Source organism: Procambarus clarkii, chromosome 85, assembly GCF_040958095.1.
Source record: "Procambarus clarkii isolate CNS0578487 chromosome 85, FALCON_Pclarkii_2.0, whole genome shotgun sequence".
Classification (NCBI taxonomy): Eukaryota; Metazoa; Arthropoda; class Malacostraca; order Decapoda; family Cambaridae; genus Procambarus; species Procambarus clarkii.
In genome coordinates this window covers 14,506,775-14,520,836 of record NC_091234.1, presented here as the reverse complement: position 1 = coordinate 14,520,836, position 14,062 = coordinate 14,506,775, and the positions used below count along the sequence as shown (strand labels likewise).

Genomic DNA, 14,062 nt, shown 5'->3' with positions numbered 1-14,062 from the left:
GATACCAGTCTGTTTCGCTCTGGAGATTTGTCACTTTAGGCTTCTGAACAATATATTCACACTCGTGATTCTGAGCGAGTGTGTGGTATATCGAATAGACGCTGAGTTTAACTTGACGGTGAGGAATGGACGGTGTTCAGTCTAGTGGCCGTTAGACAGAACAGGACACGTCCACTTTGCAAGAGATCCCTCACGAGAATACTTTTGCCTGAAGATCAGGGCGTCTCGTGGGCACCCAGCACAAGAGAGTTACAATTTGACCAATAGCATTGCAGCAAATGCAAATGAGCGGGAACCAATCATATTAGCTCGTTCGATGAGCAGTAGGAGAGGTGACGTCATGGACACGTCACGAACACGTCATAGCTGTTATTCACCATCGCACCGGTTGACCCCAGAGGTCAGACTGTCGCCTCGTTGGCATGTCCCCTCTACTGTCGCTCACGCGGGCACCAGCCAATGTACTCACTGACCCTTTGGTGGCAAGTATGCTTAACTCCCTGTACCTACTTCCTGCCTGGACATACGGCGGCCTCCGCATTATAAAAGTGTTCCTGGTTAAGTGGGCATTCTGGAGATACCCAACATGCCAGGTCACTATCCAGGGTTAACAGAAATAGGACCTTGTGCACAAGATCAGTGCACTGTGCACTGCAATAAGCCATTCCAGTCAGCTGTGGGAGAATCTTGGGAGACATACTCCCACAAAAGAAAACAGTGTTACCGACTTTAAGCTCCTGTCTTAACTGCTCCTGTCATTGAACCTTAGTTCAATGTTCACCAGACTTAATTATTCTAGAACATCAGACCCGCTCCCTCACTATTACCTTATCAAAAGAAACATATCCTCTTCTTCAATACGCTTGTTTACTCAGCTATGTAAATAATCACTTATCAAATAATAATCACACTGCCAGAACACACCTAATCTCCCTCACCCCCTTACGCCCTTACTCCCTTATCTCCGCCCACCCGTATCTTCCCCTTCCTCACCCCTACTCCCCCGCATCTCATCCATTCCCCTTCCTCACCCCTTATTCCTCAGCATCTCGTCCATTCCCCAACTTCCACTTCCTCAACTCCACCCAAGCCTCCCTCCCTCCTCAGAATTTATAATTCAGCTATTATGCAATAATGGTATCGTATTTGTGTATTCTCACCATGTTCACAGCATGTTGTCTGTACAACATTTATTCTCATTATTCATGTTCTCTGCAAGTTCAATTAATATTTTTCACCTGTTTCTCTGCATTCATCACATTCTCTTTTATCTTCTCTACAAATTTCCCTCATGTTCTCTGTATTCTTTATCATATTCTCATAATGTTCTTAGCATGTTCTTCACAAGTTTGTTATTCATCCTTCGTATACTCTGTATATTCACTTTATGTTTTCATGTTCTCTGCAATTTCAATTCGTGTTCCCTGCAGGTTCACTGTGTTCACTACATTTTCTTATGTTCTTTAAAATCAAATGTACATTTGTTTCTTTCATTCAGTAACTAGTTCTTTGTCAGATATTATCAACAGCATTACATTTCCCCAACAAATTTTGTTACAATTTATTTATCTATTTACAAAATATTTATTACAAAGTATTTAGTCAGTTAATCAGTCACTAATTTTATTTAAAAAGTCTATGTCAATGTATTTTTGCTTATCATTTTATTATTATTTCTTACCAACACTGTTCTGAAGCAAATCTGCACTTTATACAGTAACAAATTTACCAAGACATTCTTTTCTTGTCGTTTTTTAACAAAAATATTGGTTAATCAACCGAAAACAGCCACGTTCATCATCTTTTCGTCATTCTTAGCTAAAATAACACCTCTCTCAACTAAAAACAGTCAAGTGTAACTTGCTTCAATTGTTTCTTAACTGCCATTATTCGTCGAAGAGTAAGAAAATATAGGCATGTGTGTAATTTTATTGTCAATCCCCCTTTCGTCACTGAACCCGATCTCGACGGACTGACGGTTCTTAAGGTGGCATTTGTGGGGCGCATACTCACGACACACCCATGGGCGGCCCCCGTCAAGATCGGCAACATGTCTCTTGTTGGGTGTTCTGCCTCTAAATGTTGCTCCGTGGTGGGTGTGGGGGCACATTCGTGAATGAACGTTTTTCCGCTCGTATCTATGTTAAATTCTGTTCCTCTTGGACCTTCTCAGGCTCGTGGGGTAGGCGACCAAGCCCCCGAGTCGGACTGTGTTGGAAAACCGGGCTCTGTAGCCCCCAGTTGCATTGGACCCCGACCTTGCTCCTCCTTTGACCCTCCTGACTACTCTCCTCAGCTCCCCTCCCTCCTCTGTGGTTGGGTCGAGCCACAAGACCACAGTGGTGACTACCTCGTCCCCTGGCACGGTTCAGTCTCTCATTGTGACTACTGCGCCTTTTAACTCCTCTCTCTCTGGGGGTTCCCAACGCCGTCCTCGCCACGGCCGCACTCGCTCGATCCCTTCCCGTAGTGATTCGTACCAGGCCTTGTTTGGTCCCGCTTCGTGGGTCAAATATTTTGATCGCCCTCTGGGTTCTACACCTCCCTACGATTTCTCCCTCGATAGGCACCTTGTTGATTCAGTAGATGCCTCTGTTACTTTCAACCCCACCCGTCTCGGTACACGTTTCGTTGCTGCTCCTTCTCAGGATGCAGCCACCTGCTTGGCGGCCTTATCATGCCTTGGCGAGACCCCTATTAAGGTCTCCTAGAATGCCCGGTTGAATGCCAGTGTTGGCACTGTTCTCCTCCTACCCCATGTTGCAACCGGTGTTAGGAATCTCCAGCACTGCCACGACGATATTCAGCATATCCTCGAAGCTCAGGGCCATTCTGTTCTCCAGGTGGACACGTTTATTCGTCCCCCTCGTGGTCGACGCCGTCAGCCCCTTCGGGGTGTGAAGATTACCTTTGATGGTAGGACATTCCGGCCTCTATCATTCTTGCTGGTACCAGGTGCTTCGTCCAGGAGAACATTCCCTCTCCTCGGTTTTGTAATAAGTGCTGGAGGTTTGGGCATGGTGCCCTCCGATGCTCCTGTACTGTCTCTTTCTGTCCCATGTGTGGGGGCGAAGGTAACTCTAAGTCGGAGTGCACTTCTCCCCAGGCTCGCTGCCTTAATTGTGGTGAGGCCCACCCTACCTTCTCCTGTGCGTGTGTACATTACAGATTTGTGGCAGCCGTCTTCACCTTGAAGCACCAGGAACGTTTGTATTTTCCTGAGATGAGGCACCAAGTTCGCCGTCACTCCTCTTTTGCTGGTGTCTCTTATGCTCGCGTGTTGCGTACTTCCTCTCCTCGTTCTTCCCATTTTCCTCAGTCTCACAATAGTTTCCAAGCCTTAGACCCAGACACGCCTACTGCCTTCTCCTCTGTTCCTTCACGTTCTGTCCCGAAGGGTCCCCCTCATGGCCTCTGTCTGGGTTTCCCCTTCTTTCCACCTAGTCTGTCTTGCCTCCCGTGTCTTCTTCCTCGTCTCCCTCCGATACTCCTTCCCATCCTTCTCCTCCATCTCTTATCACCCCTCGCTGCCTGTCTGTGCGGGCTGATGTCCATCACTCTCCCAGCGGCCATCGTGTTGTTTGCTCTCGTTCTGCTTCTTCTGTTGAGACGCTTAAATCTGTTGCCCAGTACGTTGTTGCTGGGACGCTTGTCTCTTTGAGTCAGAAGTGAAAGCCTGGTTAATCTCCTTCCTCCTCCCCGGTGGGTAAGAAGGTTTTTCTTTCTTCCTCGTCCCCTACCTCTTACTCTCTCGCTTCATTCCCTCCCATTTCAGTGGTTGTGCACTCTGTTTCTGCTATGGTTGTTTCTTTTGCCGCGCTTCCCTCTCGGTTGCTGCCCTTGCTGAGGTGCAATTTATGGTTTTTGCCCCCTCCTGCAGCTGTCCTTGACCCTCGGTTGTCCCCCCCCCCTCCTCCTCCTTCAGACCCTGCTCGTCCGCCTCTGGTCGGTAATCCCGCTACCTTCTCTCCATCCTTACTCAGTTTACTCATCCCCTCTAACCCTGATTTTGCTGACCCGGATCCTGATCTTGATCCTGCGCTTCTTTAACATGCTGTGTTCTTTTTTCACCTTTGTTTCTTCATTGTCCTTTTTGTCGACGTCTATTCTTCGATGGAATATTCGCGGAAATTACGCCAATTTCCATGAACGCCAACTTCTGATTTCACAGTTTTCGCCCCTTTATGTCTCTCTCCAGAAGCCGATGTTTGATGCTCGCCCTGGTCAAACATGGTCAGACATGGTCAATAGCCTGGTCAGTGGCTATTCCTTTCTCCACCCTCCCCCCCAGCTTTTGCTGGAGCCCGTTCCTCTTCTGCTCGCTTCATTTGTTCTCATATTCCCTTCGTCCCCCGACATATTTCGTCACCTCTCCAATGTTCTGCTGCACGTGTCTTTGTGAGTAAATGGTACACGGTTTGTTTCATTTACCTCCTCCCTAATGTCCCGTTTTCTCTTCCCGATCTTAAACACTTGGGCCAACTACTTGGGTTGGACGGTAGAACGACGGTCTCGCTTCATGCAGGTCGGCGTTCAATCCCCGACCGTCCAAGTGGTTGGACACCATTCCTTTTCCCCCAAAGTTCTCATCCCAAATCCTTATCCTGACCCCTTCCCAGTGCTATATAGTTGTAATGGCTTGGCGCTTTCACCAGATAGTCCCCCCTTCCACTAGTATTGGGTGCTACGTAGACAACGCCATCTGTTGTTGTGGTGCGGTATCGGTGAGACGCTCTGGTTTCCTGCCTCAATTAGAAGTGGAGGTCGATGATGATGGCCTTTGATGAGTAACGTATTGAGATCAATGCCATCTAGGTTGAGACTACAGCCCACTTGGGATGGACGGTAGAGCGATGGTCTCCCTTCATGCAGATCGACGTTCAATCCCCGACCGTCCAAGTGGTTGGGCACCACTTCTTTTCCCCGTCCCATCCCAAATCCGTATGCTGACCCCTTCCAAGTGCTATAAAAGTTGTAATGACTTGGGGCTTTCCCCCAGATAATTAAAAAAATCACCTAATATCCCTATCTCACAGGATGATTAGTCATACATGGAATCAGGAGAGAAATAATTATTTCGCTCATATCTTAAGAAGCATATCAACAAACTTGTTAAGGTGCAAAGACATGCTACTAAGTGGCTCCCAGAACTGAAGGGCAAGAGCTGCGAGGAGAAGTTAGAGGCATTAAATATGTCAAAACTAGAAGGGAGAAGAAAAAAAGGTGCTATGATCACTACGTACAAAATAGTAACAGGAATTGATAAAATCGACAGGGAAGATTTCCTGAGACCTGGAACTTCAAGAACAAGAGGTCATAGATTTAAACTAGCTAAACACAGATGCCGAAGCAATATAAGAAAATTCACTTTCGCAGAGTGGTAGACGGTTGGAACAAGTTAGGTGAGAAGGTGGTGGAGGCCTAGACCGTCATTAGTTTTAAAGCATTATATGACAAAGAGTGCTGGGAAGACGGGACACCACGACCAGAGCTCTCATCCTGTAACTACACTTAGGTAATTACACTTCGGTAATTACCTACTGGACTCCTTGCCAGAGCCTGTGCTCGTACTGGGTGATTTCAATTGTCGACATACCCTCTGGGATGATGTTCTGACAAACACCTGGGGTCGCTTTCTCGAACGTTCATCCTCTCTTCTTCCCTGTCTCTTCTAAATTCTGGTGAGCCCACTCAATTGGACTCTCGGACTTGCACTCTTTCCTGACTTGATCTTTTTCTCTGTTCGTCGTCTCTTTAATTGGATTTGACGTAGCGGGTTCTTGATGACCTCCATGGCAGTGACCATTTCCCCATCATTGATACCTTTTTCTCTTTTCACCCTCCGCTCTCCTTCCCTAGGTGGGAGTCTGCTAAGGCAGACTGGAACCTATTTACCCTCCGTGTTGCCTATTATTCTCCTATTTACCCTCCCTTGCGCCCTCCTCCTTTTTTCATGACACCATCTTCGACGCTGCCCTCCGCTCTATTCCTCGCTCTTCCTCTCGAGGGAACTACGGAAGTGCATTTCCTGGTGGAATGTGGACTGTGCTCGGGCTGTGCGCTGTACGCGTGCAGCCTAGAAGAGACACCGCCGCCGGCAGACGGCTGATTTTTTTCTTTTGTTTTGGAAGGCGAGTGCGGTGGCCTGTAGAGCCATCAGTACAGCTAAGCGTGAGTGTTAGAAGTCTTATGTTTCCACCATTATGTCCGAAACTAATCTGCCGCAGATCTGGAAGCATGTCCGCAAAATAGCGAGTAAGTGGTTCCCGATGTCTCGCTGGTCCGACACCTCCGTGGTACTCTTGTAGTGGACCCGTTGCAGGTCGGGACCGAACGGGGTTCCTACTTTTCTTCTGTTACTTCTGGTTCTCATCTTCCTCAATCTTTCCTTCTTCGTAAACTTGTCCTTGAATCTCGTCCTTTAGATTTCTGCACTCATCTCAGACTTTATATATAAAGTCTGACTACGGAAGTGCATTATATATAAAGTCTGACTTTATATATAAAGTCTGACTAAAACGATTCTTTCTCTCTCTGAACTTCAGTCTGCCCTGGCCCCTCTGCGGTTCTATGCCTGTGGACTCCGATGTCATTCATTATAAGATGCTTCGCCATCTCCCTCCGTGCACGTCTCAGTATTTACTGAGTCTGTATGATCAGGTCTGGGAGTCGTCGTCTGTCCCTTATGACTGGCTCGATGCCGTTGTTCTTCCTGTTCGGAATTCAGGGTCTCTTGGGACATCCTCTAAGGACTTCTGCCCTATTGCCCTCACGAGTTGTGTTTGCAAACTCTTTGAACGTATGGTTAACGTTCGTCTGATGTAGTTCTTAGAACACTATCACCACCCTTCGCAATTTGGTTTTTGCAAGTGCCACAGCACAACAGATGTCCTGGTGAACTTGGAGGTCTATATTCATCCTGCTGTTGCTGCGAAGACCTCCGTTGGTGCCGTCCTTTTAGACCTGGAAAAGGCTTACAACACCACTTGGCGATATCATATTCTGTCCCAATTTCATTCTTTTGACCTTCATGGTAATCTTTCTCTCTTTCTCCAAAGCTTTCTCTCTCGTCGTTCTTTTCGAGTGAGGCTTGGTACCACTTTTTCTGCCTCTTTTCAGCAATAAGAGGGTGAGCCCCAAGGTAGTATTCTTAGCACTATTCTTTTTCTGGTTGCCCTCAATGGTCTTCTTTCCTCTCTCCTTCTGGCGTCTTCTCCACTCTCTATGTCGACGATCTTACCCTATGCTGTCGAGGTGATGATTCGCCTCTCCTTCAACGGCGGCTTCAACTTGCGATTGATGCCGTGTCGTATTGGGCCACCAACCATGGCTTCAGGTTCTCTACGTCTAAGACTTGTGATATGATTTTTACTCGGAAGCATGTCATTCTTCGTCCCTCTTTGTCGCTTTATGGTCTTCCCCTTGTGTACAAGGATTCGGCTAAACTTTTGGGGTTAATCTTTGGCACTCGTTTGTCTTGGTCGCCCCAAATGAGTTGAATGCCCCAACTCAAATACCTCTGAGTTGAATGCTCTAAGGTCCCTTACCCTCCTTCAGGTATTGTCCAATAATTTTTGGGGAGCGGATAGGCGCACTCTCCTCGCCTTACATTCCTCTCTCGTCCTGTCTAAACTCGATTATGGTTTCCCTGTTTACTCATCTGCTTCTCCTTCTACTCTTCGCCGTCTTGATGATTTGCACCATACTGGGTCCCACCTCAGCTCTGGTGCCTTTCATTCGACTTCCGTCCTCAGCTTGTATGTTGACACTGGCTTCCTATCTCCAGGACCGCCGTGATCGCTACTGTCTTCGCTATCTTGCGCGGTCCTAACAACATCCTTCCTCTCGCCTCTGTCGTGTTTTAATTTTTACCCCTCCTCTGGTTCCAGTTCCTCTTCATCACCTCCCTCTTTCTGTCCGGTTATCTCGCTTACAGGATTCTCTTTCAGTTCCTATTTCTAATATTTCTCCTCGTGTTGTTGCTTCCTTGCCCCCGTGGAGAGTCCTCCTTCCGAAATTTTGTACATCCTTGAACCGCATCACTAAAGCTTTTACCCCTCCTACGGTTCTGAAACGCCTTTTCTTTGTGCACTTTTCTTCACACTCCCACTCCGTTTCCATCTTCACCGATGGGTCTAAGTCTGCGGACGGTGTAGGCTTCTTTGTTGTTTTTCCTGACAGCACTTATGTGTCGCCTACGTCCGGAGACTAGCATCTCCACAGCAGAACTTTATGTTATTTTCAATGTGCTTCGTCTCCTGCTTTCTCGTTGTCAATCTTCCTTTGAAGTTTTCATTGAATCTCATAGTGCACTCATGGCTCTCAGGTCCTTTAATTCAGTCCATCCAGTGGTCGTCGAGATTCAGCATTGGCTGTTTCTTATTACCAGTAAATTTCTGCTCTTGTCCCATCTCCAGTAAAGGTATTCATTATTCCGACTTTTACCCAGTTATTCATTCCTCCATCCTTACCCATTGGCAGGATTGTTGGTTTTCTGTTACTGGTAACAAACTGCATACTCTTAAGGGTAGTGTGTCCTCATGGCCCTCCTCCTACCACCGTAACTGGCAATGGGAAACGGCTCTGGCGAGGTTGCGTATTGGCCATACACACTTAACCCACAGTCACTTAATGGAGTGCCACCCTGCTCCTTATTACCCAAATAGCATTGTCCCTCTTACGGTCGTACATATCCTTGTTGAATGTCCTGACTTCCAGGACGAGCGTGTTTCTTGCTTTCTGACCGTCTCTTGCTGTCGCTTGTCCCTCGATAGAATTCTTGGTGAATCAGATACTTTTGATACCGTTCACCTTATGTGCTTCTCTTCTTCTATGGGCATCCTTAGTGCTATTTAGCGCCCTCTGATTATTCCGCACATTTGATGGTGGTACATAGCCTTCCCGGTTTGGTGCTTTCTTTTGATAATTTCTTACTTAACTATTTTTAATTGAGAGACAAGTTATTTTAGTTAAAAAATGATGAAAAAAACTACACTTGACTATTTTTTTTACTCTACGACGAAGAAGGGTAGTTACAAAACAGCTGAGAGAAGTTACACTTGACTATTTTTAGTTCAGAGAAGTGCTATTTTAGTTAAATATGATGAAAAGATGATGAACGTAGCTATTTTCAGTTGGCTATTAGTAGCAAAAACTACACTTATAAATATATAGATCCAGGCCCAAGAGCTAATATTTGATGAATTTTTAAAAATATCTACTCAAGTTCGTTGAGTTTATTTTCTCAATAAGAACTTTAGGAATGCAGGTGTAAGTAAAACTTTGAAATATTGGGGTCATAAACTGGTCTTGGCCAATTTTGGTCTTAAACTGGACGCTGGCAATTTTTAAATTCCTTCCATAAAAACTCTTTAAGAATGCATCGAGGATTAAAACTCTGACAAATTTCAGTCTTAAACTGATCTCTGGCAAATTTCGTTCTTAAACTGGTCTCTGACATATTTCGGTCTTAAACTGGTCTCTGAACAATTTCGGTCTTAAACGGCATGAAATAGTAGTAAATGAACACAAATCAAAAAGTTACAGCTAAGGAGAATAACAAAACTTCTCTGAACATATTCTCACAAAATAGTCTCTGAAAAATTTCGGTCTTAAACTGTAAAACTGATAAATTTTGATCTTAAATGGATGGCAGCTTAGCTGAAAGTAAATCTCTGAAAACAAATTACCTGGAACCCCCCACGGCTTAGTGGTAAGTAAATCTATGACAAATTTTACCTGGTACCCCCTATGGCGTTGTGACCAATGGAACCCTGGCAATATTTTACCTGGTACCCCCTATGGCGTTGTGACCAATGGAACCCTGGCAATATTTTACCTGGTACCCCCTATGGCGTTGTGACCAATGGAACCCTGGCAATATTTTACCTGGTACCCCCTATGGCGTTGTGACCAATGGAACCCTGGCAATATTTTACCTGGAAGCCCTGACTCATCAGCAGTAACTGAGCTCGAGAAACGAAAAGTTACTGCTGATGGGTCATTCCTACTACGGAATATGCTCCCCCAAGAACTCGCCAAGGGATGATTATGCTCCCCAGGAACTCGTCAAGGGTTCCACAGTTTTAGATGATTGCTGAATTGTCTTGATTTCTGGGAACTGTGGGCAGGAATCTGCGGAAATTTTCCATCATAAACACACATAATATTATATATATAATTTACACTATTTATGTAATACGAAGATTCGTCTTTAGTTGTAGTATTATCTTTAATCATATCTAGTTACAATTGATTTACAACCTTAAATAAGAAGAATTATGAGTAGTTCCTCTAATTATCTTTTGTAGATAAATCAAAGATTTGATGAAATCCTTGTGATGTAACATATTGGCATGTCTACAAGAGAGATAGCAAATCAATTATTTAAACGAACTTTTCTCCATAAATAAATATTATGCTTAGATGCTATATATCAAGTAACTATTATCCCAAATTGTAATTAAATCCCTAAACATGTTGAATGTTCACTCACTCCACACATTCTCTTGTGCTATTTAAATGTGTAAAACCCTGTTCCTAATTGCTAATCCTGATCTGATTCTCTTTCTTGATAGATGTAGCAAAACCCATGAGCACCACACCAAAAATTAATCTCTGTGATATCCCCAGAGTCAAACTAAATCTGTGCAAACACTCCGTGCATATAAAAGGACCTATAGAACTTACTCGTTAATGAATTAAAAAATTGTCCAACCTATGCTTTATTCAAAAGTAAAAACACAAACTACCTAATTTAATCCTCATAGTTTCCTACCTTGTGCTTAAAACTCACACTGTATCTTGTGCTACCTACTTCCCTAATTGTACCACTTAAGACAAGCAACATCACAGGTAGAATCAATACAATAAATTGTTGATGTAGTTATTATGTTGAAATCAAATAGGATGACCTCTGGCATGGGAGACAGTCGCTCTATAAACTGTGCTACTTGGCTAGCCTTAGCAGGGAAGTATCCCAAGGCGTCTAATTACTACCCAGTGGAAGTTGTCATCCCCTTGACTGCCACTCTCTCCCCTCTGTCTCTTTCTACCCTCCCCCCTCCCTCCCTCCCCCCCCCCCCCTCTCTCTCTCTCTCTCTCTCTCTCTCTCTCTCTCTCTCTCTCTCTCTCTCTCTCTCTCTCTCTCTCTCTCTCTCTCTCTCTCTCTCTCTCTCTCTCTCTCTCTCTCTCTCTCTCTCTCTCTCTCTCTCTCTCTCTCTCTCTCTCTCTCTCTCTCTCTCTCTCTCTCTCTCTCTCTCTCTCTCTCTCTCTCTCTCTCTCTCTCTCTCTCTCTCTCTCTCTCTCTCTCCCTCCCTCCCTCCCTCCCTATCTCCCTCCCTCCCTCCCTCCCTCCCTCCCTCCCTCCCTCCCTCCCTCCCTCCCTCCCTCCCTCCCTCCCTATCTCCCTCCCTCCCTCCCTATCTCCCTCCCTCCCTCCCTCCCTCCCTCCCTCCCTCCCTCCCTCCCTCCCTCCCTCCCTCCCTCCCTCCCTCCCTCCCTCCCTCCCTCCCTCCCTCCCTCCCTCCCTCCCTCCCTCCCTCCCTCCCTCCCTCCCTCCCTCCCTCCCTCCCTCCCTCCCTCCCTCTCTCTCTCTCTCTCTCTCTCTCTCTCTCTCTCTCTCTCTCTCTCTCTCTCTCTCTCTCTCTCTCTCTCTCTCTCTCTCTCTCTCTCTCTCTCTCTCTCTCTCTCTCCCTCCCTATCTCCCTCCCTCCCTCCCTCTCTCCCTCCCTCCCTCCCTCCCTCCCTCCCTCCCTCCCTCCCTCTCTTCCTCCCTCCCTCCCTCTCTTCCTCCCTCCCTCCCTCTCTCCCTCCCTCCCTCTCTCCCTCCCTCCCTCTCTCCCTCCCTCCCTCCCTCTCTCCCTCCCTCCCTCTCTCCCTCCCTCCCTCTCTCCCTCCCTCCCTCTCTCCCTCCCTCCCTCCCTCTCTCCCTCCCTCCCTCTCTCCCTCCCTCCCTCTCTCCCTCCCTCTCTCCCTCCCTCCCTCTCTCCCTACCCTCCCTCTCTCCCTCCCTCCCTCTCTTCCTCCCTCCCTCCCTCTCTCCCTCCCTCCCTCTCTCCCTCCCTCCCTCCCTCCCTCTCTCCCTCCCTCCCTCTCTCCCTCCCTCCCTCTCTCTCTCTCTCTCCCCCCTCTCTCTCTCTCTCTCCCCCCTCTCTCTCTCTCTCTCTCTCTCTCACACACACACACAAAGTGTATGTTTCGAACATACACTTTGAGTCCCTAACGAGAAACATGTTTTCCTACAACAAAATCAGAGGCTGACTTACATGACTCTCTCCACCAGGGTGACAGCGGTGGAGCCCTGGTGGCGCAGGTGTGCCCTGGCCGCTGGGTGCAGGTGGGCATCGTCAGCTACGGGAAGGGCTGTGGCGAGCCTAGGCAGCCAGGAGTGTACCTCAGAGTTACCGCGTATGTTGGCTGGATCACCCAGACAACTGGATCACGCACTTGCTAAACTGGTCCACTGTTACAACCTGCTGTACTGGTCCACAACCACCACCTGCTGAGCTGGTCTCACTACCACCGGAAGAACTGGTCTCACTACCACCTGCTGAACTGGTCTCACTACCACCACCTGCTACACTGGTCTCACTACCACCACCTGCTACACTGGTCTCACTACCACCGGAAGAACTGGTCCACAACCACCACCTGCTGAACTGGTCCACCACCACCACCTGCTGTACTGGTCCACAACCACCACCTGCTGTACTGGTCCACAACCACCACCTGAAGGACTGGTCTCACTACCACCTGCTACACTGGTCTCACTACCACCACCTGTAGAGTTGGTCACACTATGTTACGACCTGAGTGGTCTATTTAAGAGACTTGTGTCTCTTAAATAGAGTTTAGAGTTTTTGTCAGAGTTTACACAAATACGAAGAGTGTGTTCGGCGAGTTTGTTACTGGTGTCAATGTTGGCCGTCGTACCATCAAGTAGTAATATGTAATCTACCGGCTGTTTTTAAGAATTTTAACTTAATATTTGACTAATTAGTAAGCAGCCAGTGAGATAGTTATCTTTATAGATTATTTTGTTAAGTATTTAAGCAGAACACATTGAAGTATGTGGACGGTTACAGTTCAAGGTTTTTACAGAACGCTGCTTGGAGGGGCACAGACATTCAGTTTGGCCATGGCAGTCTGTGAGGAAGGTTGCATCAGCCTTGACAGCCTTATTTGCCCACGTCCATATCTGCCACCGCTTTCCTTTGTAGATCTTATATATTATACTGTAACTTACAGGTCACTCACAGTGTTAGTCTGGAAGAGTGAACTGTAAGAGGATGGTGTAAGGGTATTAATGTTCTGAAGTTATTATTTTCTTCCACTAGTGTTTTAATTCTTGCCTAGCTTGTTGTGTAGGTGTAAATCTTGGCCTCTATCAAACTAGAGCATTGGATCTTAAAGTGAATGTCAAGAGGTAAGATCGTTTGTTATAATTGTGGGGGTGTGGGGTTTTGTTAATAAATAGATTGTTACAAATCAGTCTTTCTATCCCGTGTGCTTGGTGAGAGTGCATCATTCCTGAGACAATTATTTGGGAGTTTCTTCCCTGGGGGTCGCAACCACCACCCCGCCACGAGTAGTAGGGATGGCAGTGTATGAGTAACTTCTCGTTTTTTGGGAAAGTTACTCATTTGGACTTTCTTATGGAGGAAATTCGAGACAAAAGTTACTCATTTGAACTTAAAGGTTTCTTATGGAGGAAATTCGAGACAAAAGTTACTCATTTGAACCTAAAGGTTTCTTATGGAGGAAATTCGAGACGAAAGCTACTCATTCGTTCTTAAAGGATTCTCATGGGGAAATTTTTTTTTTCAGAGTTCAATTTCATAAAAATATTTCAGAGTTTTCAGTGCCCACTATTCCCCACCCATTTGAGCACGATTTTTCAGAGTTTTATTCTGTCAGACTCGTTTAAAACCAAAACTATTTCAGAGTTCAGTTTAAGCCCAAAATAATTTCAGAGACCATTTAGGACCTAAAATTAGTCAGAGATCATTTAGGACCTAAAATTAGTCAGAGATCATTTAGGACCTAAAATTAGTCAGAGATC

The 14,062-nt window shown here is 46.3% G+C and overlaps 1 protein-coding gene across 1 annotated transcript in view; it reads left to right on the top strand.

Moving 5' to 3' along the window:
* LOC123746657 (transmembrane protease serine 11D) overlaps nucleotides 1–13,482 on the top strand; it is a 79,017-nt gene extending 65,535 nt beyond the window's left edge. Inside the window, exon 7 of the mRNA XM_045728324.2 lies at nucleotides 12,284–13,482. Within this exon, the coding sequence (XP_045584280.1) occupies nucleotides 12,284–12,454 (171 nt within the window). The 3' untranslated portion in view covers nucleotides 12,455–13,482. The remainder of the gene's footprint in view (nucleotides 1–12,283) is intronic.
* The last annotated feature ends 580 nt before the right edge of the window (nucleotides 13,483–14,062 follow it).